At 44.0% G+C, this 25,000-nt stretch overlaps 1 protein-coding gene across 5 annotated transcripts in view; it reads left to right on the forward strand.

Annotated features, from left to right (window-relative positions):
• Nrx-1 (Neurexin 1) overlaps nt 1-25,000 on the forward strand; it is a 994,895-nt gene that overhangs the window by 861,437 nt on the left and 108,458 nt on the right. For all 5 annotated transcript variants that reach the window (XM_076190377.1, XM_076190372.1, XM_076190376.1 and 2 more), the window contains exon 4: nt 10,266-10,426. In XM_076190377.1, the coding sequence (XP_076046492.1) occupies nt 10,266-10,426 (161 nt within the window). The remainder of the gene's footprint in view (nt 1-10,265; nt 10,427-25,000) is intronic.

Consider the following 25,000-nt stretch of genomic DNA (forward strand, 5'->3'; position numbering starts at 1 on the left):
TCTCTCTCTCTCTTCCTATGTCTGTCTGTCTGTCTGTCACTATCTCTCTCTGCCTCTCTGTCTCTGTCTTTCTATATCTATCTCCCTCTCTCTGTCTCACTATCACTCTCTCTCTCCGTCCCCCCCCTCTCTCTCTCTCTGTCTCTGTCTCTCTATATCTATCTCCCTCTCTCTGTCTCACTACCACTCTCTCTCTCCCTGTCCCCCCTCCCTCTCTCTCTCTCTGTCTCTCTATCTCCCTCTCTCTGTCTCAATATTTCTCTTTCTCTCGGGGCTGCCTACAGAAAGTCTTTGTATTTGTATTTCTCTCGTTTTCTTTTCGTTTCACGTTTTCTCCTCGGCCATTGTCTCGACCCATTTTCTCTTTCCCTTCTCTCTTTCTCCTCCACGTTCCTCCCCCCTCGTTGGGTCTCCTCGTTGTTTATTCTTTATTCCAAACAAACATTGCGTTTTCTCTACCGTCCTGTCTTTTGTTAACCTATTTCTAAGTCTCGTATATATGTATGTATATATATGTATATGTACTACATATATATATATATATATATATATATATATATATATATATATATATATATATATATATATATATATATATATATATATATACATTAATCTTAGAAATCCGCCGATCTAGTGTATGGACATAGTCCATTGCTTTTATTAAATCTACGAAGTGCAGCCTCGCTTACAACCTGACCACCTTACTGGCATCATGTTTGTAGACTATATTGCTTAGTAAACCAATTTGACCTCAGTATGATGAGACGTCCCCTTCCCCCTCCCCCTCTTCCCCTCTTCCCTTTCCCCTCTTCCCCTCTCCCCTTTCCCCCTTCGTCTCTCCTCACTACCCTATCCTAAGTGTGGGTCCATACATATTTAGGGATAGTGTGACCAGCGTCTTAAGGCCCCACGTTAGGTCCCATTCCTCCTCATTTCTTCTCCTCCATCTCCTCCTCCTCTTCCTCCTCCTTTTCCTCCTTCTCTTCCTCCTCCTCCTCCTCCTTATCATCATCATCCTCCTCCTCCTCCTCCTCCTCTTCCTCCTCCTCCTCCTCCTCCTCCTCCTCCTCTTCCTCCTCCTCTTCCTCCTCCTCCTCCTCCATCTCATCTTCCTCCTCCTCCTTCTCTTCCTCGTCCTCTTTCTCCAACTCCTCCTGCTCCTTTCTTTTCCTCCGCCTCCCTCTTCCTCCTTCTCTCCCACACCCTCCCCCCCGTCCCTCTCCCAACTCCTCCTCCCTTTCCTAAGTACCTCTCCCCCCTCCCTCCTCCTCCTCCCCTTTCCACCCCCTCTTCTTCCCCCCCCTGCCCACCCCCTCCCCCTCCCCCTCCTTCCTCCATTCCCACAAGTCATTCCAGAGGCCCGTGCCATCACTCACTCCACAATCTTCCCTCCCTCCTCCACTTCCGTCCCTCCACATTCTTCTCCTCCACATTCTGACCCTTTTCTTCCATTTCATGACCACCTCCATTACTCCATACTCCATCTTCTTCTCTCCTCCTCCTCCTCATATTCTTTCTCTTTTCGCTGCCCTTTCTCCCTCTCCGTCCTCCTCCTCCTCCTCCTCCTCATCATCATCATCATCATCATCACCATCATCATCATTTCCCTCATCTTCATCATCATCATCATCATCATCATTTTCCTTCTCCTCCTCCTCCTCTTCCTCTTCATCATCATCATTTCCTTCCTCCTTCTCCTCCTCCTCCTCCTCCTCCTCCTCTTCATCATCACCATTTCCCTCCTCCTTCTTATCATCACCATTTCCCTCCTCCTCCTCCTCCTCCTCGTCCTCCTCCCCTTTTATCGTCATCATCATCATCATCATTTCCCTTCTTCTCCTCCTTCTCCTTCTCCTCCTCCTCCTCCTTCTCCTCCTCCTCCTTCTCTTTTATCATCATCATCATCATTTCCCTTCATCTCCTTCTCCTCCTTCTCCTCCTCTTCATCATCATCTCCATCCTCTTCTTTCTCTTCCTCCTCCTCCTCCTCTTCATGTTCATCCTCTCTTTCGCTTTCCTTTCCACCTTCCTGGATTCTCCTCCTCCTCCTCCTTCCCTCCTCCCCTCCCCTCCATTCTTCCATTACTCCACCGTTTCTTGAAATCCTCACTTTCATACTCTTCTCCCCCCTTCCCCCTTCCTCTTCCCCTTCCCCCTTCCCCCTTCCCCTTCCCCCTTCGCGCTTACCCTTTCCTTCTTCCCCTTTCCCCTTACCCTTTCCCTCTTCCCCTTCCCCCCTCCTCTTCCCCTTCCCCCTTACCCTTTCCCTTTTCCCCTTCCCCCTTTTCTTTTCCCCTTCCCCCTTCCCTCTTCCCCTTCCCCCTCCCTCCCCTTCCCTCCTCCCCTCTCTTCCCCTTCCCTCTCCCCTTCCCCCCTCCTCTTCCCCTTCCCCCTTTCCCCTTACCCTTTCCCCTTCCCCCTTCCCCCTTCCCCCTTTCCATTTCCCCTTCCTTCTTCTACTCCCTCTACCCCCTCATCCTCTCCCCTCCACATTCCATCCTCCTTCTCTCCTCCCCTCCCTCCTTGTACCTCCCACCTCCATTTAATTCCTACCCTACATTCTCCCCTCCCTCCCTCCCTCCACTCATCACTCCCTCCCTCCTTCCCTCCCTCCCTCCCCTCCACTCCTCTCTCCCTCCCTCCCTCCCTCCCTAACCCTTCCACTCCTCCCTCCACCCCTCCCTCCACTCCTCCCTCCTTCCTCCCTCCACCCCTCCCTCCACTCCTCCCTCCCTCCCTCCCTTCCTTCCTTCCTCTCCTCCATGTTTCATCAACTCCTCTCCTCCATTCTCCCTCCTCTTCAGCCTTACATACCTCCATTCGCTTCCCTCCCTCCACTCCCCTCTACTCCTCCTTTTTACTCCATCTCTCCACTCCTCAACCTCCATTCCTCCATTCCCTCCATATTTTCTCGACTCCATTCCTCCATTCCTCCACCATTCCAGCAATTCATACCTGCATTCCTCCATCCTCCTCCATCCCTCCACTCCCTCCACGCCCCTCCATTCCTCCATTCCTCCTCCCATCGATCCTTTCCCATTCCTCTGCAATGAATCCAGACACGTTCTGAAAAAAGCGGCCTTCGATGGCCTGCACATGACCTACACATGATGGCCTGCATGACTGTGTGTGTGTGTGTGTGTGTGTGTGTGTGTGTGTGTGTGTGTGTGTGTGGATGGGTGGGTGGGTGGGTGTGTGTGTGGATGTGTATGTATGTATATAGATGTGTGTATATATATATATATATATATATATATATATATAAAATATATATATAAGAATATATATATACATATATTTACATATATATACATATGTGTGTGTGTATATATATATATATATATATATATGTGTGTGTGTGTGTGTGTGTGTGTGTGTGTGTGTGTAGGTGTGATTCACCATGGTCTTTGGATGACGTGTTGGACTCGTGATCGACAGCTATTTCCCTCCCGGAAGAGAGCTCAGAGCGCGCACGACCAATATATGGGAAATAATGTGACTTTACACACACACCCAACTCCCCGCCCACGAGAGTTGGAGTACAAAGGGCTACAAAGGCGGAGCATGCCGACAGGAGACCTTTTGGTCCATATTTAGGTCGGATGCGAAAAAATCATAATGATAAAATAATAAATAAAAACTATAATAATGTAAATAACAAATAAAATACATAAATGCATAGGTATAGTTAAATGATAAACAAACAGGTAAATAATAAATAATGATAAATTGACATATAACTAATAATAAATGAAAATCAAACAGACAAATGATAACGAAACAAAAACAAATAATATAAAATAAATTAACAACTCGAAGCGCAGCGATACTGAAATTAATTCAGTCCTGGGCAGAATTCGAACCCGGACCACCGTAGTAACAGTCGGGGACTCTACCAACTGCACCACCGAGTGTGTGTGTGTGTGTGTGTGTGTGTGTGTGTGTGTGTGTGTGTGTGTGTGTGTGTGTGTGTGTGTGCGCGTGTGTATCTGTCTATCTGCAACTCTGTCTGTCTGTCGTCCTGTTCCTCCTAGACCCACGTCAGTGTTGTCCTTCGCCTCTACGGCCCAGGGTTACTGCTCAGATTGCAAACTGGGTCTCGCCCTCCTTCCCGCCACACCGCTCGTGAATCGGGCGATCACTGTTGCACGTCCCTCCCCCCCAGCCTCTCCCCCTCTGCCCCCACGGGGGTGAGGGGGAGGGGGGATGTTGTATGGTCCGCTCCCCCCCCCCCGTGTTGCAAGGCATTCATGCAACCTTGCATGATCACGCATGATGCTTTCGTCACAAGCAACAGGGATCGATTGGCATTTGTTTCTGTAGAAATGTATGTATGTATATATATATATATATATATATAATTGTGTGTGTGTCTGTGCCTGTGTGTGTGTGTGTGTGTACGTTTATCCTTGTGTGCGTGTATATGTATATCTTTGTGTGTGTATGTGTAGGCGCGTGTCTGTGTATAGGTTTATCCTTATGTGCGTGTATTATATCTTTGTGCTTGTGCGCGCGCGCGCGTGTTTGTGTGTGTGTGTGTGCATATACGTTTATGCTTGTGTATGTGTATATGTACGTGTATATCTTTGCGCGTGTATGTGTGTATGTGAGTATGTGTGCGTGTGAGCAGTTCAAAAGGGAAACACTTCAAAGAAATAACAAAATACAATATCAAAGGACCGACACTTTCAAAGTGACAAAAAGAAAAAAAAATCTATTGGCGTGACAAGTAAAACTTTCAAAAAAGGAGAAGAAAAAAAATTGAAACTTCGTTCAGAAGAAAATATAAAATCTTAATTCTGTTTCTCTTATGTTTTTTCGAAAAAAAATTTGCAAGATGAAAAATTTAATCCCATTTTTATCAAAATCTTGAACAATTTGTATTTAAATGTGTTATCACAAAGTTCATTTTCTTTGGGTTATTGAGGACGTATTTTATGTGTTCTCTAAACTTGTTCTTCGTGTTCTTCAATCTCGTCAACCCTTTGTTCCACTTTTTGAACTGCAAGATGTTCTTTGGTGAACGTTTCATATCTTTAAGAACGTTTCCAATTCGTATGGATCAGCCCAGAAACGTTTTTGTTTACGTTTTACACATCCTAAGGAAACATGTCTCGTATTCGCTTAGTTGTGGGTTCGAGTCCCGCACTCTCCGATTCCCAACAGTCCAAGAAGTGCATGAAAAGGCGAATGTGACGACTTCGGCCGCAGCTACTCAGCGCCTCCTGGCTTATTCGGCCTCACAAAACCTTTATTTCTGAAAAAATATACATTGATTCAGCTTTACTTTCTCTCTCTCTCTCTCTCTCTCTCTCTCTCTATATATATATATATATATATATATATATATATATATATATATATATATATATATATATATGTATATATATATATATATATATGATTCTATTCAGGTATGACGACGACGATAAGTCCATCAAGGAAACGTATCAGCCTAACCACTAGCTACAAGTTGCCCTGGTTCTCTGTAAAAAAATAATAATAATAATAATAAGTACGGACGGCAGTTAGCAGTCGACTTAGTTCCTCGGGAAGTAGATTAACTTCCAGGTTGAAGAATTTTATAGGGTCGATAGCACAGTCGGTAAGACGATGGCGCCGTGATTTCACGAGCCCGGTTCGAATCTGAGGACGACAGTCGGAATGATTTGATCGACATCACAGTCACTGGTGATTCTATTCAGTCGGAATTATTTGATAATATGTATATGTTTGTTTATTCAATCTTTGTTCTATTTTGTTTTTGTCTATCTGTTTATCCTTGTATTTTTATTCTATTTGTTTATTGATATTTATTTATTTATTTATTATGTTCATATCCATCTATTTGTGTATTTATTTGTTTTCTTACTTATCTTAAGAGCAGTAAACATATCGTTTCCTCTGGGGTTGAAAAAAAAAAATCTCAAAATCGAGACCATTCTCTTTGACCCAAGTGTAAAAGGCAATTGAAAACACAAAAAACTCAAATTCGAGACTTAAATTCTTTGGCTCAACTGGATAAAGAGGCAAATGAAAGATAAACGTTATAGCATGGCTGTACACATTAATTTCTATTTTACTTTATATATTATTTTTTCCTTTGTCTTTTTTACAGACAAGGTTCAGTCAGCTGGGAATGTATATATATATATATATATATATATATATATATATATATTATATATATATATATATATATATATATGCAATAAAAACACTGGGAACGTGTTTTTTTTTAAGCACAAGGTAACCACTGTAGAAAATAAACGGAGCAGAACGCTTTCGCATATTACATCCAACGTAAATTACACTGGATGTAATATACGAAAGCGCTCTTCAGTGTAATTTACACTGAATGTAATATGCGAATGCACTCTGCTCTGTTAATTTTCTACAGTGGTTACCTTGCATAAATATATATACATATATATATATATATATATATATATATATATATATATATATGTTGCTGTTCTCCCCCATTGCACAAGCCTTGGACTATGTTGCAACCTTGCAACAAGGCGTCCGGTGCTTTGCCAGATTCTTCTTCCGGTCTGCCTTGCTTACGCCGGATTTTGTCACTAAATTTCTTTGAAGTCTTTTTCTTCACAATTTATTTTGAGAACGATTTGTTTGTCGCAGACGATACGTCTGAGCGAAAGGAGAGTGCGGGAGGGGTGTGAGGAGGGGGAGAAGGAGGGGGAGGGTTGGGGAAGGGGGGAAAGGGGGGTCATAAGCTATGGGGGGAAGAAAGGAAAAGGGAGAGGGGGAGGTAAAGGGAGCTTGTTGTAAGGTGAAACCTGGGTGAGGTTGTTTGTTGTTGTGGTGGTGGTGGTTATTATTATTATCATCATCATCATCATCATCATCATTATTATTATTATTTTATTATTACTATTATTGGTATTATTATTTTATTATTACTATTATTGGTATTATTATTACCAATATTATCATTATTATTGTCATTATTATTATCACCAATATCATTATCATTATCAATATTATCATCATTTATCTTATTCACTTCATTTTCTTATATTTACTGAGTGACTCATTATCTGCAGGCTGACAAGAATAAACCTTTTACCACATAATTATGAAAGGTTCTCTCCAAATTGAATTACAATCTCCTGCTGGTCTTCTAAACACATATAAAGACACACACTTTCCTTCTACCATTGAGTGGAGAGTGGGATGTTGTTGGATTCCAATGATCCTTGTAGGTTTGATTGGATCTTGGAAATAATGTCTTTCGTGATCATTAGAAGACGTGAGATATTTTACTTGTTTATATTTTAGGATTAATGTGATGAATCATGGGACTGTGTATGTGTGTGTGTGTGTGTGTGTGTTCGTGTGTATTTACCTAGTATCTTATGGGAAGGGGAGCTATGCTCATGGTGTCCCGTCTTTGTATCTCGCAGTGTCTAATTTGCTCTTGAATTCGTGTAGGGTTTTTGCACACACTATTGTTTCGTCCAATTTGTTCCATATATCCACCACTCTGTGTGGAAAGCTGTTCTTTTTCAGGTCTCTTCTATAACTGTCCTTTTTGAGCTTCCTTTCATGTCCCTTTGTATTTCTCTTATCACAATTTAGTAAGTCTTCTCTATCAAGGACTTCCATGCCTCTCATGTTTCTATAGAAGGTCAACAAGTCATCTCTTTCTCTTCTTTGTCCCAGTGTCGATAATTCCAGCTTTGACAGTCTCTCCTCATATGACAATTTTGAATGTGTTGGGGCCATCTTCGTAGTTGCTCTTTGTATGTGTGTGTGTTCATGTGTGTGTGCGCGCGCGCGCGCGTGTGTGTGTGTGTGTGTTTCCATCACCATAAGACAAATCGATTCGTCTGGTCCGATGTAAAGGGGGTCCGCTATATCGAGGGTCCGTTAAAACAGGTACGTTATAGCGAGGATCCTATATAACGGATGTTCCTTGTAGCGAGGTGTCCGTTATAGCGAGGGTCCGTTATAGCGAGGGTCCGTTATAACGGGGGTTCGTTATAATGAGCATCCTATATAAACAGGAGTCCATTATTGTGAAGGTCCGTTATAGTGAGGGTCCATTATAGCGAGGATCCGTTATAACGAGGATCTGTTATAGCGAGGGTCCGTTATAACAAGGATCCGTTATAGCGAGGGTCCGTTATAACGAGAATCCGTTATAGTGAGGGTCCATTATAGCGAAGATCCGTTATATCGAGGGTCCGTTATAACGAGGATCCGTTATAGCGAGGGTCCGTTATAGCGAGAATCCGTTATAGTGATGGTCCATTATAGCGAAGATCCGTTATAGCGAGGGTCCGTTATATCGAGGGCCCGTTATAGCGAGGGTCCGTCATAGCGAGGGTCCTTTATAGCGAGAATCCGTTATAGCGAGGGTCCGTCATAACGAGAATCCGTTATAGCGAGGGTCCGTTATAGCGAAGTATTTTCGTGTCGCAGATCTCAAGGATCGATCTGTTTGAAGGACGACCTGGTCGTGTCCTTTTGATGTTATAAACAACTTTGAAGATCGGTGTCGACGGTGGTCGTGTTATTGTTATTGTTGAGTGGTGTGGGGGTGGTGGTGTCATTTGGTGTTATTGCAGGTGTTATTGGTTGTGATGTTTTTATTGTTAGTGTTGTTATTTTTTTTTCTTGTGGGTGTTGGTGATTAGGCCATGTTTATATATAGAGAAATTCGCTAGTGACAGCGACATTAATCTGATCATTTTTATGACAGTTGCATGTAGGATTCGAACCCACTACATTGTGAAGGTTATCTTACCGGTGGCTGAAGCAGTGGGTTCGAATCCTACATGCGACTGTCATAAATTATCAATATATATATATATATGACGAACTCGTAGATGATAATAGAGTATGAAATATGAGAGACACCATCTGCTTCAACTCGCCACACTGCATGTTAATCAAGCGACACTCGCTCAGCCTAGCTCCGCAGAGAGACAAGAGAACGGTCGGCAGATCACTTCGAGTAGAGAGAAAGAGAGGAAGAGAGAGAGAGATAGAAAGAGAGAATCTTTTTAGTATTCTGTGGGTGATTACCAGTGATTCTATTTTTGGAGACAATATCGCAATGAAAATGTGAAGTCATAAATGTGGTAAAGAAGAAAGATTTAAGATCAGTAGAAAAGAAGGATTTAAAAGTGATGAACGTTCATTTTTTGAATGGATATTAATCTCCAATCAAAAAAAGAATCCTGAATGACTCTGCTTTGTAAGGACGGCACTAGGGTCCCTAAAGTATTGATTGCATAAAAGTTACACAATCAGAGAGAGAGGGAGAGAGAAAGAGAGGGGGTTAGGTAAAGCAAAAGAGAGAAATGGACGGTAAAGGGATGGAGAGAGAAAAAAAGATAAAAAGGAGAGATAGATAAGGTAGATAAAAAGAGGGAGAGAGATTGAGTCACGTCCCTCTACGACAAATATGTGGATATACTCATAACCGTGTCCTAGAATTCATTCTCCAGTCTGTGAAGTGTAACTTTTATTACTAACCGAATGTGACGATGATGATTATTATTACTATTATTATTATCGTCGTCGTCGTCGTCGTCGTAGTCGTCGTCGTCGTTTTCATCATCATTATCATTATTATTATCATCGTCATCATTATCGTCGCCATTATCATCATGGTCATCAACGTCATCATCATCATCATCATCATCATCATCATCATCATCATCATCATCATCATCATCATCATCATCATCATCATCATCAATCATGATGATGATGATGATGATTAATAATGAACGGAGACTCGATAACAAGCCTCCATGACCAGTTTCTCGTACTCGTCATAAGTGTTGTTTTCCAATTTATTTGAAGGGAACATGACCCTAAGTAACGAGTACGTTTCTAGTGGTTCACCAAGTCAAGGGATATGTTTTGGGTCTGTTGGCTGGCTTCCAAGAACCCGGCTTCTTTAGCTAATTGTCTTTTGCTTTCTTCTTTCCATCTAGTGCTTCTCCAAGAAACTAGAACGGTGTTTTTTGTCCGTTGGCTAACTTCCAAGAACCCGATTTCTTTAGCTAATTCTATTTTGTTTTCTTCTTTCCGTCTAGTGCTTCTCCAAGAATCCATAATGATGTTTTAGGTCTGTTGGGTGAATTTAAGAACCCGAATGCAATGTTTTGTTATTGTTTTTTTCATCTTTAAGAACCCAAAATGATGTTTTGGGTCTGTTGGCTGACTTTTAAGAACCCGAATGCAGTAGTTAATTGCCTTTTGTTTTCTTTTCTTTCCAGGGGACGGGAAGGACTACATGAACGTGGCCCTGAAGGAGGGTAGGGTGCTGGTGACTGTGGACATGGGAGGCGACCCCCTCGAAGTCAACGTGAGGTCAGACCGTGTCCGGTTTGACGACAACCAATGGCATACCATCAGCGTCCATCGCCGCGTCAAGGAGGTACGTTGTCTCAGTCGTTATTGCCATATCAGTGTTCACTCCCTTTTCGGAAATCTCTGAACGTGATTGTGGGTCGGAGATCGCACACACATACATGCACACCCTCATTCATCTACTCACATCTGTACAGTGTAATCGTATTTCATCACTGATAACCAGCGTTTCTAGCCTTGGGGACAGTATAGCGTTGAAGAGGTGGACTCACAGAAGTGATGAAGGAGGGATTCAGGGAGGATAGCAGAAAGGGGAGATAGTAAAAAAAAATCAAAGTGATCAGTATTCACAATGTTTATCCTTGAAATTGGTTTAGGCAGAACTCGACAAAACAAAACAAAACAAACACACACACTCGCAACCCTTGGCAAACAACGCCCACACGGCCATACAGGAGAAGAAAAACAACAACACGATTTTTTTCCCTCCGGAGGAAAAGATAACAACGAGAACATTGAGATCGAAAAACAAGGCCTCCCACGCGCGACTGAGCCTCGGGAGAACCGAAGAGGTGGGTCTTCCGTCCAGGCGATGAGCTTCCGAACTTCGAGTCTTCAGAACGAAGGGACAGATCGAAGACCTGACACCCTCAGGAGGTAGGAAGAGGAGAAGAGAGTGAGCACGGAGGCGGGTTCTCAGAAAATGATGACTGACGCTTCAAGAAGACAGAGAAAAGGGTCTTTCTACGGGTCATTTGGCGAATAACTGACTCTGAAGGAAATAGACACTCATGTTCCTTCAAGGACAAGGTAGAGGAACTTCTGGAAAATGGAAGGTGGAGTTGATTTGAAGAAGGTGGGTTGGACCAGGGACCTCCCAAGAACCCAAGGATCTCCCAAGAACTCCAGGGACAGGGTCGAAGAACACATAAAGTTCGGGGATTAGGGAAAAGGGAGGAAAACGGAGTTGAGGAGAGACCAAAGGGCCAGAACGAACTGGAGGGGTATCAGAATCGTTCCTCCTGGTCTTGGGTGGAAGAAGAGGACATCTGGAGCCAGGGTGGCACCCGGGAGTGGAAAATGGAAGAGTAGGAATGGAAGAGTTTAAGAGGGTGGCTAGGAGTTGAAGAGAGGGGCTCAGAGCTCGACAGAGGAGTTCAGAGTTCGAGAGAGGAGCTCAGAGTTCGAGAGAGGAGCTCGAAGTTCGAGAGAGGAGATCAGGTCAAAGGCAAAAGGGACAAAATTGTTGAGAGAATATTTTCATACCGGAGAGGAAGTGAGCAACGAAGTCGAATGTCTCTCTCTCTCTCTCTCTCTCTCTCTCTCTCTCTCTCTCTCTCTCTCTCTCTCTCTCTCTCTCTCTCTCTCTCTCTCTCTCTCTCTCTCTCTCTCTCTCTCTCTCTCTCTCTCTCAGACGCACCGTTCGAGCGTTCATCTCGCACACGCTCGAATACTTGGCTCGAATCTCATGACCTGTTCGAGGTTCGAATCCGGCTCGAGCTACTGAGTATTGGTCAGCTGTTCCGAGGGTCGGGGTGGGGGTGGGGTAAGAGGGAAGGAAGAGACGGGGGAGGGGGAGAGATTTGATGTGCCGATCACGCTTGTCGTTCGAAAGAAAGGCTTGGATGCCAGAGAGGACATAAATTGATGGGTAAATACTTTGCGTGCGGACACACACACACACACTCACTCACTCACTCACTCACTCACACACACACACATTTCAGTCTGCCTCTGTATGGACCAAAGGGACTCGACGTGCCTTCTGCTAGTATGCTCTCCCTTGATTTTCCCGTAATCACGTGACACCCTCCCCCCCCCAAAAAAAAAAAAAAAAAATCTTACCCTCGGAGTTCTCATAAGGACCCGCACAGGCGAGTGGTTCGACGAATTGTTCACTTTTCGACGAGTGTACGTCACCCTCGATTCGACAAATCTACGAGTGCAATGTAGTTATTATTCGATGAAGTGTGTGTAATTCATTGATTCGACGAATTTGTACCACGCGCGGTTTCGACTAGTGTGCTTCATGTATATCTCGATGTTTCGACCAGTACATTGCGTTTGAACAAGTACACGATTCGACGAGTCTGTTGTTGGGGCAATTCGATGATTCGGCGAGTGCTGTGAATGCGCGGTTCAGCAGTTCGACGAGTGGACTGCACGTCCGATTCGACGAGTCCCTCGAACGCCCGATCCGACAATTCGACGACTCTATGACGTGAGCAGTTCAACAATTCGACGAGCTTATTGCACACCAATATTCGACGATTCGACGACTGTATTTGGTGTGCACTTTGACAATTCGACGAGCGTATTGCAAATCAATGTCGCTCGGGATGGAACGCCAGGGACGAGATGACGAAAGCGTTCCGTCGAGATCAAAGGCGAGATGGCGTTGTCGGCCAGAGGTCTTCCCTCGACTGAATAAAATCGCCTGGCGACAGCTAGACCATAACCGTAAAACTCTTCTGGTAGCGTTATCAGAAACATGCTTGCTGGTCTCGTATTCGCTCAATTGTGGGTTCGAGTCCCGCACTCCTCTCCGATTCCTAGCAGTGACTGCCCCCAACAGTCCCCTTAAGGGCAAAGGTGACGGCTTCGGCCGCAGCTACTCAGCGCCTCTTGGCGTAGGCTCACCACCGCTACGTTGACATTGTTCAGAAGAGGTGAGGAATTGAATCATCATGTATCGTTTCTTGGACCTTGAGAAAGCATATCAAATGATCTGTTGAATCTCAAGGTTCTCAGGAGAGAGAGAGAGACATCACAATAGAGCAGGAATCGAACATACAGGAAACTGGATATCAAGCTATGTTTTAGGCCTGCAGAGCACTTGGGAGTTTTTGTTCTGAATGACGCCTGATAATTTCAATCAGCTGAAGCGAATGTTGCCATACGTGCAATCTCGAATAATTCGAGTTTGCACATTTTCCCCTATCTTGGAGTTCCCTTTCAGAGCGGATACTGAATAGGTCTGCTCAATCACAGATACATCTACCGAAAAATCTTCTTCCATCGTCCATCGTCGCTTTCGTGCCGGGTCCAAGCAAAGGGCTTCGAGACTCACGATCCTTCCTCCAGTACTTGTTGCCGTTCACCGAAAGACTTTGTAGGAGTGCAGTCCGTGCCAGCTGGGAGACGCCTGTATGTGAATTCGTTCAGCGTACACATACACGGTTTGTTGGTGTGATGATTAACGTCTTGACCTAACCCGCTCAGGGTCTGAAAAGCATCACAGTACTGTAAGTCATCACTATCTCCTTTGAGCAAGAGGATGATTGTGTGTGTGTGTGTGTGTGTGTGTGTGTGTGTGTGTATGTGTAAGGTCACATCATTACCCATAGATCGGACCATACGAGCTCTGAAATGCCAATAGCTGTCGATCACGAATCCAGCACATGATCCAAGACCATGATGAATCTCTCGCATACACACACACACACACACACACACACACACACACGCACACAAACACAAACTTCTTTCATCTCTCGCCTCTCCTCACCTCCACTGCTCCACCCATCATTCATATTAAGCTTCATCGCCCCCATTCTCTTCCTCACCCATCTCTCAGCCCCCCACACACCCAGTCTCTCTCCCTCCCATCCCCCAGCCTCGTCGGTAAGCCCCCTTAGACCTCCAACACTTCTTGGCAGCTCCTCTATCTCAGTCTCCAAACTTCCAGTTGACCTTCTGATGATTGTATTCTCCCCAAGAGCGTTCCACCCTCGTCCCATCCATAGCCTCGCTCACTTCCTACTCTCATTCTCCTCGACCCCTTCACTTCCCCAACAACTCTTCCCCCTCATTTCTCCCCCTTCCCCCTCATTTCTCCCCAATTCCCCCTCCCCCCTCCCCCATTGCCATATAAACGTCATTGATTAATCATGTCACCAACATGACATCCAGATATTTCTCTATAACGGGAATTTTCGAAATTCGGGAGTCTCTAATATTCGCAACGAGTTATGGAGGGTTTTTCCAAATGGAGAGAACTCTCTATACAATACAGAATGTGGCCTGTCGTCAAGTGATTTTATTCACTTGAGAGTTGGACCGGGATCGGGACCCCTTTCGACCCAGGGGTCGCTTTCAGCTGGTTCGAAACGTTTGACGAACTCCTCCCCTCCCCTCCCCTCCCTCCCCCCGTATCCTCAGGTCAAGTCTTGACCTTCGCCACAATGAAATAATCTGAAGATTACAAATATTCATAAATGTCAAGGAACATCCATTTTAAGTTACTTTGCTTGAGAGGGTGACGGTGGGTGAGAGTAAAGCTGTCGTAGCAGAGGGGGCAAAGGTGAGTAGTCTTGTGGTGGAGGGTGCTGGTGAGGGTGAGGGTTGGGTGTGGGCGTGAAGTTGGGCGAAAACACGCCCAAAGTGGACATATTATCTGACCCACATTTCCATTCCATAATGATCTCTTCTTCCTCTCATTCCCTCACTCTCTTCCTTCCCCTCCTCCTTCTTCTCGTCTTCTGTTACCTCCTCCTCTCCCTCTTCCACCTCTTCCTCCCCTTCCTCCTCTTACTCTTCCTCCTCCCATCCCCCCTCCTCCCCCTCCATTTTTTCCTCCTTTTCCTCCTCTTCCTCCCCTTCCTCTTCTTACTCTTTCTCCTCCTCTCATTCTCCCCCCTCCACTTTTTCTTCCTTTTCCTCATCTTCCTCCTCGTTTTCTCCTCTTCCTCCTAGTTTTCTCTTCTTCATCCACCTCCTCCCTTACTTCTCCTTCTCCTCTTTCTCCTCCTGCTCCTCCTCCTCTTTCTCCTCCTGCTCCATCTCCTCCTCCTCTTTCTCCTCCTGCTCCATCTCCTCCTCATCTTCCTCCTCCTCCTCCTCCTCCTCCTCCTCAGCGTAACAGATTGGATCCTCTGATGTCGAGATCCATCGGCTGGAATGAAGGGGAAGACTCGGGGCAGAGGCCGAGGGAAGGAAAGATTGGGACGAGGAGGAGGAGGAGGAAGAGGAGGAGGAGGAGGTGATGGGGGAGGGAAGGATTAGGGAGAAGGTGGGTAAAGAATAGGAAAAAGGATAGCCCGACTAATATCGCCTGATGGTGACCATTGCAACATATATACTGTATATATATATATATATATTATATATATATATATATATATATATATATACAGTATATACATATATATATATTACAGGTGAAAAATGTAATCACACATCTGTCAATCACGTAGAAACCACTGCTGGAGTAGAAAAGACTGGAAACGGGGAATCTATATATTTCGATTGTAAACTGCAATCCTCTTCAGTATCTACTGAAGAGGATTGCAGTTTGCAATCGAAATATATAGATTCCCCGTTTCCAGTCTTTTCTACTCCAACAGTGGTTTCTACGTGATATATATATATATATATATATATATATATATATATATATATATATATATATATATATATGTAAATACATATACACATACATGTATGTTACCCATACGGACCGGAGTCCCACAGCATTTTTTTTTCAGACTAATTTCTATTGGACAAAGATTAATATCATCTTTAGCTCCTTCCCGCCTTACCGCTGCTTTCCCTAAATCTCTGTATGTAGGGACAAGAATATTGCCTACGTGTTCCCCTTGCATGTCTTGAAAGGCGACTCAAGTAGGGCGATATGTGGTATGTAGATTGTGTGTGTGTGTGTGTGTGTGTGTGTGTGTGTGTGTGTGTGTGTGTGTGTGTGTGAGTAAAAGCTTTGCTCTCAGATAATCATGGGAATTGCTTCGCCACCTCCTCCCGTTCTCCCACTCCCTCCCTTACGTCACGTGATTTTTTTTTTTTTTTCCCTAAGTATATTTCCTTCTCCGATATCATCCTTACCCTTTGCCTATCTATTCCTCCCCCCCCACCAAGGATGTCTCCTTGGGATCAGACACCCCTCCCCCGACCTCGCATAGCCGAACGCACCCTTCTCCCTACATTTCTGGGGATCTTCCTTGTCCTTCACCTCTCAATCTTGTAGATTTCCCGCGCGGTTGTCGTCGGCTAAGTTCTATTTTATTGTTTCATTTCATTTATTTTTTGCCTATTCCTATAGTTATTTATTTGTTTATTTAATTTTAGGCAACTTTATTTTATTAGTACTTATCATTAATGATATGTCATTCATTATAAATTTTTGTAATACTTTTTGTTTATCATCTTTATCATCTATTATCTACGAGTGGTATTCGTTTTCAGTATTTGTTACCTATTATTATTATGATTTGTTCCTTATTATAATTTGTCATTATTATCATTATATACTGTTTAATATTCATTACCATTATCATGTATTATTTGTAATCCGTTATTGATTATTTCATTATTTATTGTTTATCAATTATTCTTTATTATTTATTTAGTTGAGACGTTAACTACTGGTCACTGGTCAAAGGAAATAATTATTTTTCTTATATATATATATATATATATATATATATATATATATATATATACTAGAGAAGACAGGAAAGAGGAGCTGGTTTAGAGATAGTAAAGTCAGGAAGGAAGTACAGTGGGTTTGTTAAAGAGTAGGACGACGCCCTTGTATAGTCGTATGAGTTTATCTAAGCTAGCGAGCCTCTATGTCGATTTTTAATTGTGTAGGCCGATCATTCAGACTGATTTGAGGTCATATATTTTGTTAGTGAGGTCAAGATTTGGGTTTGGCTCCTTGGCCACCATGCATTGGGGTGTGTTTTGTCCTTTAGTTAACATAAGAATGGAGGAGACTGCAAGAGACCATAAGGCCTACATTAGACAGTTCCATGTCCATGACCACCTGTCATCCCCGTCTATAATGTTGTCTAATCGTTTCTTAAAACAACCGATAGATTCAGCGCTCACGACATGGTTTGTATATGCGTCTGTGTGTTTGTGTGTGTGTGTATGTTTACGTTTGTGTATGTGTACAATTGTGTGTACATTTGTATGTGTTGGAATGTATGTCTGCTCGACCAGACTGTGTACCATCGTGCTTACATGTGTACTTCTGTGTACGTACATGTACGTATGTGTGCGTAAACGTCTGCGACATACTGGACGACGATGGGTGCGTTCGCGCGCGTGTGTGCTCTACCCTAATGAATTAATGATAATAAGAAATTACCAGAGCAAGGAACGAGTTTATAATATGCGCCAGTTATTATTATTTATTTATATCCCCAAACCACGAAGATGCTATTTCCGTTATGAAACTACACACACACAGACACACACACACACACACACACACACACACACACACACACATATATATATATGTATATATATATATATATATTATATATATATAAATACTTTATTAAAAGTGGTGGCTTATTGTGCATTTATTAATTTCTTAAATGTTTTTCCACAATTAGCCATCGCTTTTAATGAACCATGTATAAGAGAAAATCTCCTGCCCATATATACTATTAGTGCATATATATATATATATATATATATATATATATATATATATATATATATATATATATATATATATATATATATATATATATTGAAAACATCAGGTACCTCCCCCTTGTGTGTAAAACTTGTGCGGAAAATGCAATATTAGCTTATGAAGTGGCTAATGATATTTTGATGAAACAGCACCTTACGCCATGAATATTCAAACCCCATAAAGATACCCCGCTCATCATGATCTGAAATTCATTGCCATGTTATGAAGGGGGGAGGGGGAGAAGGGGAATCGTTCCCCCCCCCTCCCCCACCACCCTCCCCCCCGTCTTCGTCCTGACCTCAAAGAAAAATAATTACATTCTTCAAAGAGCTTTCCGCTTCGGTGGTCAGCGTGGTTGTTATAGTCTTGATTCTGGCTGTCGACGCCAAGCGATTGTATCCAAGTGTGGTATCGAACCTTGGACTTAAGGAACGCACCTCCATGAATATAAATTATTATTATTATTATTATTATTATTATTATTATTATTATTATCATAACCATTATGGTTGTCGGCAAGCAATTTTATTCAACTCAAGAAATTCCGTGATGTACATTTATTTCACTGTATTATTGCTGTTTAGGATTTGTACAAAGATAAACACATACACACATATACACCAGTTTCTGCATTGTGTGTGTGTGTGTGTGTATGTGTGTGTGTGTGTGTGTGTGTGTGTGTGTATTCACCTTGGTCTTTGGATCACGTGTTGAACTCGTGATCGACAGCTATTTCCCTCCCGGAAGAGAGCTCAGAGCTCGTATGACCGATCTATGGGTAATGCTATGACCTTTCACACACACACACACACACACACCCAACTCCCCGCCCACGAGAGTCAGAGTAACGACCCGAAGCACAGCGATACCGAAATAATTTCGGCCCTGGGCAGGATTCGAATTGGGTACTGTGAGCATCCTCGTACTTCCCAATCCACCGCTCTACCAACCGCGCCACCGAGTCGTGTGTGTATGTGCGTGCGTGTGTGTATGTGTGGGTGTATGTGTGTGTATGTGTGTGCATGTGTGTATGTGTGTGTGTGTGTGTGTGTGTGTGCATGTATGTTTATGTGTGTGTGTGTGTGTGTGTGTGTGTGTGTGTGTGTGTGTATGTGCGTGCGTGTCTATTCACTTGGTCTTTGGATCACGTGCTGGACTCGTGAACGACAGCTATTTCCCTTTCGGAAGAGAGCTCAGAGCTCGTATGACCGACCCATGGGTAATACTGTGACCTTACACACACACACACACCCAACTCCCCGCCCACGAGAGTTGGAGTGACGACTCGAAGCGCAGCGATACAGAAATTATTTAACCCCTGAGCAGGATTCGAACCCAGATCGCCGTAGTGACAGTCGGGGACTCTACCAACCGCGTCACCGAGTCGTGTGTGTATACATGTGTGCATGTGTGTGTGTGTGTGCGTGTGTGTGTGTGTCTATGTCTGTGTACTTTGTGTGTGTGTGCATGTGTGTGTGTGTGGTGTGTGCGTGTGTGTGTACTTGTGTGTGTGTGTGTGTGTGTGTGTGTGTGTGTGTGTGTGTGTGTGTGTGTGTGTGTGCATGAATATGTGTGTGTGTGTGTGTGTGAGATGTGTATGTGATTGTGTGTGTGTGTGTGTGTATGTATGTTTGTGTATGTGTGTGTGTACATTTATTTAATGTTATTGACCGTGGATTTTTTTCACATCCTCTTATCGTGAAGGGCAGGGAGAGGAAAAGGGAGAGGGGAAAAGGAAGGGGATGGGGAGGGAGAGGGGAAAGAGGAGGGGATGGGGCAGAAGAAGGGAGAGGGAAAGGGAGGGGGGATGGAGAGGGGAAGGGAAAGGAGAAGGGAGAGGGAAAGATAGAGGGGAGGGGATGGGGAGGAGAAGGGAGAGGGGAAGGGAATGGAGGAGGAGAAGGGAGAGGGAAAGGGAGAGGGGGAGGGGATTGGGAGGAGATGGGAAAGGGAGAGGGGAAGGAGAAGGGGGAGGGGAAGGGAGAGGGGAAGGGGGAGGCAAAACTCTGCCCCAGAGACTTGGGGCAATTTCATCTGTCCCCCTGGTGGCGGACAGCGTAATTACCGGTCTGCTATGCACAGTTAATGTCCTCGGTAATCACAAACATAAATGATCACATGAATAAATAAGCACATCAATGATTGAATGAAGGCACAAATGCAAGACACCCAATCGCGTGGACCAATCGAGCAAGACAGTGAGTCAACAAGGAATGAATAGATAATTACATGAATAAATGGATAAGGCTGAGTCGGTTCGAGTCTTGGGGTTGCCCAACAAGACCGAGGTACCGGCAGAAGTTCGAGAAAACTCGAGGCTGTCGAAGTTTTGTCCTTTTAGGTCCAAGTAGATCGACCAATCAAATGCCTCGTTTGTATGCGACAGGATACCATTAGCCAATCAGAAGCCTCGCCCTTCAACACCTCCACTATAATGGAACTTCCCCCCCGCCTCTTTGTCTCCTCCCCCATCAACCCCCCTCCCCCCCACACACACACTTTGGTCCCTTCGTTACCAGGGGGAAGTGATTGGAGGGAAGAGGAGGAGGAGGAGGAGGAGAAGAAGAAGGAGGAGGAGAAGAAAGAGGAGGAGGAGGAGGAGGAGGTGGAGAGGAGGAGGAGGAGGAGGAAGAGGAGAAGGAGGAGGACGAGAAGGAAGAGGAGCAGGAGGAGGAGAAGGACTAGGTGGAGAGGAGGAAGAGGAGAAGGAGGAGGAGGAGGACGAGAATAAGAGGAGAAGGAGGAGGAGCAGCAGGAGGAGGAGAAGTAGGTGGAGAGGAGGAGGAGCAAGAGAAGGAGGAAGAGAAGAAGTAGGTGGAGAGGAGGAGAAGCAAGAGAAGGAGGAAGAGAAGGAAGAGGAGGAGGAGGAGGAGTAGATGGAGAGGAGGAGAAAGAGTAGGTGGAGAGGAGGAGAAAGAGTAGGTGGAGAGGAGTAGGAAGAGTAGGTGGAGGAGGAGTAGGTGGACAGGAAGAGAAGAAGGAGGAAGAGGAATGCGAGGAGGAATAGATGGAGAGGAGGAGGAAGAGTAGGTGGAGGAGGAGTAGGTGGACAGGAAGAGAAGAAGGAGGAAGAGGAATGCGAGGAGGAATAGATGGAGAGGAGGAGGAAAAGTGGAGATGGTCGCAACCACTCTTTGTATTCTTATTTTCCTCTTTGTATGCTCTTTGTCTCTTAGTCCCTTTTGTTAAGAGACAGAGACACTTGATCCTCTTTGTGCTCGAGTAATAATAATGGTGGTGATGATGATAACAATAACAATAATAGTAATAATAATGATGATAATAATAACAGCAACAACATATTGAGTTAACAGTGATGCACTGACGACATACAGTCTGTACTAATTTTAGGAGTAGGCTAAGTCAAGTTGATAATGTACATTGTGTGCTTGTGCGTGTGTGTGTGTGTGTGTGTGTGTGTGTGTGTGTGTGTGTGTGTGTATGTGTAAATCTACGCTCCTTAATTAGTATCTTCTGCAAAAACACACTAAATCCACATCAAATGTCACTTTCCTTGTCATTCCCACCATCTCCTCCAGACGATCTTAGTCGTTTCCATGGCAACCAGACATTTAAGCTCTGCCTTCTCTTCTGTCATAAACATGTTGATGAGATTTCCTTCCTTGTGGATCTTTGAATAGTAATAATTCATGGAACATAATATGGAAATACTCGATTTCGTTTTAATGGAAATGATATTCATTAATCATATATGGAAATACTAAAACACACACACACACTCACACTCTACCAACTCGTGGCGTAATTGGTAGAGTTCCCGGCCGCTACTACGGCGGTCCGGGTTCGAATCCCGCACAGGGCTGTGAGTCGTTGCTCCAATTGTCGTGGGCGGGGAATTAGGTGTGCGTGTGTGCGTGTAAGATAACAGCATTACCCATAGATCAGTCATATATGAACTCTGAGCTCTCTTCCGGGACGGAAATAGCTCTCAATCACGAGTCCAACACGTGATCCAAGACAATGGTAAAACACACACACGCACGCACACACACACACACACACACACAGACACACACACAGACACATATATATCTATATATATATATATATATATATATATATATATGTATATATATTCTATTAAAAAACAACCTGACCAATTTCCTCACCACAGAAGCATTTCTTAAGAAATAAAAAACACTTCAGAATCCTGTTTTGGGTCGACACTTGTGAACACACGCATTCTCATGTTCACAGTTCTTCTTCTGTGTGCGTTTGTGTGTACACAAATCCCCACACGTCCCTTTTCGGTCATTTGTGGGCTCGGCGCGCACACGCACACGCGCACGCAGGACTCGAAATATGTGTTTGCCTCCGTGACGCGTGAGGTCGAATGAGAAAGAGCAAATAACTTATGAATGGGATTATATCCTCTACGTGAGTTATAGTTTCCCTCTTCCTCCTCCTCTTCCTCCTCTTTTTCCTCGTCCTCTTCCTCTTCCGCTTCTTCTTCTTCCTCCTCGTCTTCCTCCTTCTCTTCCTCCTCTTTCTCCTCCTCCCCTTCTTCTTCCTCCTCGTCTTCCTTATTCTTGTCCTCTTCCTCCTGTACCTCTTCCTCCTCTTTCCCTTCTTCCTCTTCTTTCTTCTCCTCGTCTTCCTCTTCCTCGTCCTCTTCCTCCTCCTTTTCCCCTTCTTCCTCCTCCACTTCCTCTTCCTCCTCTTCCTTCTTGTCCTACTCCTCTTACCCTTCTTCCTCTTCCTCCTCCTCCTCCTCCTCCTATTCCTCCTCGTCATCCTCCCCTAAGACGACTATCGAATTTGTATTAGTCGATGATTGGCCGCCGGTTCGACCTCTGAAGGGGTTTCTGGGTCCGTGTTGGCTTGACTTTAAGCACAGGCAGGCGTGTCAACACTTATTTGAGTTGATCGTTTTGTTCCATTGGAGTGGCGAGGCAAGAGAGACAACACTTATTTGAGTTTTCCGTTTTGTTCCATTAGAGTTGCGAGGGAAGAGAGACAACACTTATTTGAGTTTTTCGTTTTGTTGCATTGGAGTTGCGAAGCAGGAGAGACAACACTTATTTGAGTTGATCGTTTTGTTCTTATTGGCTTGCGCACCCTCGCGAGCAAACAGAAGGTGATTATTTCAACAGGAAATAAGAGTATGAATACACAGACATGTTGAGACATGCGTACACACACACACACACACACACACACACACACACACACACACACACACACACACACACACACACACACACACACACACACACACACACACACACACACACACACAAACAAGGTATAAGGAAACCGGGTACGATGGCGTGAGATCGAAGAGTCACATGCCGAGTTCGATGAGATGCTGCACATTACCAAAAAAAAAAAAAAAAAAAAAAATCTCGGATCGAGGCTCAGCCGTGCGGAACCGATCCCGGGCTCGGACGGGGAAGAAGAAGAAAAGTCCGGAGGCACGCCGCGGCTCCTGCCGAAGACGACCTCCGAAGTCGGAAGCTTAGCCAAACAGAGCGCAGTCAGGCAGAGACCAATAGCGGGAAGAAGAGTCTCGATCTGTGGTTTGTTGGCTCGCCTGGTCCACAATATTGTACTCTGCTTCACTTGGTCCGACTTGCACAGGCGGCCCCATCTTCCATCTCCCCCCTCATCTCCCCCCATCTCCCCCCAACAGCCACAACTCGCCTCCCCCCTCCCACACCCACACACGCCCACACCCACCATTGCGATATTGGGAACTTTTTGCGTCCGTTGCTGTTGTTCTTTCGCGGACTCTTTCTCTCGCGATTTCCGTTTCTTGTTTGGATTGTATTTATGAGTAGACCCTCGGCGACATTTGGCCCTGTTATTTTGTCGCCAGGGTTTTGGTTTTGGGAATCGATCTCGGCCTCATATTACGAAACCAGCTCTTCTTGATTCCAAAAAATTTCTCCGATTTCTTCTTTCACCTTCAATTTGACATACTCTCCTCCTCCTCCACTTTATCCTCCCTCATTTCCTCCTCCATTTCTTCCTCCTCATCCTCCTCTTCTTCATCTTCGTCTTCCTCTTTCTCTTCCTCTTCCTCCTCTTCGTCCTCATCCTCTTTTTCCATCTCCTTCCCCCCATTTCTCTTATTTTCTTTCTCTTTTTCTCTTTTCTTGTTTATTTTTTTTCTTTCTCAGTCAATTCACTATTTTTCTCATCTTCCTTCTCTTTTTTTTCCCATTCCATCTCCTCTTTTTTCGTTTTTTTTTTCTCTTTTTCTTCATCTTCGTTCTTCGTTTCTCTTCTAATCGTCGTTTTCTCTTTTTCCTGTCTTCCATTTTTACATCTTTCTCTTTTTTCTTCTTCATCTTTTTGTTCTTCATCTTCTTTCTTCACTGGTCTTACTTTTTTTCTTAACCTAATGTCTTCTCTTCCTTTTTCTTACTATTTTTCTTCATCATATTTTTCGTCTTCTATTTTTTAATCTCCTTCTCCATTTTCTTTTTCACTTAACCTTCCTCGTCATCTTTATCTTCGTCTTCTTTTTTTTCCTCAATATATTTTTCCTTTTTTTCTTTTTATTTTTTTTTCTAAATATTTTCTCTTTAATCCTGAGAGGCTCTTTTCTGTAAAGAAAATCTTATTCAATTCATATTATCTTAATTTGTTTATTTAATTCTGATTAATTTTATTTTATTTTATTTTGATTCGTTTGATATATCATGATGAATCATATCCATTTTGACCATGGCTAGACGGTTTGGTTTAGTCCATACAAACGCTCAACGCGGGATTCGAACTGTACTCGACTGGTTCATTCAGACCAAAATAAATCAAGACCAGACCATAAGAACTTAAGAATGAAAGAGACTACAAGAGACCATGAGGCCTACACTAGGCAGTTCCATGTCCATGACCCCCTGTCATCCCCATCCATAAAGTTGTCTAACCGTTTCTTGAAACAACCGATAGTTTCAGCGCTCACTAACTACATGGTTGTTACCAAGTCTGTTCCAATCGTGAACCACCAGATGTCTCTTGGGTTGTTTGCGGTCTTAAAAGGGGTCTGGATCCTGGAAGACCCGTTTCAGACCGAGTCTTTGGGTCACCTCAGTGGAGTGAATCACCTGTGGACAAGAAAATGTGCTCTCTCTCTCTCTCTCTCTCTCTCTCTCTCTCTCTCTCTCTCTCTCTCTCTCTCTCTCTCTCTCTCTCTCTCTCTCTCTCTCTCTCTCTCTCTCTCTCTCT

Source organism: Oratosquilla oratoria, chromosome 9, assembly GCF_046742065.1.
Source record: "Oratosquilla oratoria isolate Oo_2021 chromosome 9, ASM4674206v1, whole genome shotgun sequence".
NCBI classification, from domain to species: Eukaryota; Metazoa; Arthropoda; class Malacostraca; order Stomatopoda; family Squillidae; genus Oratosquilla; species Oratosquilla oratoria.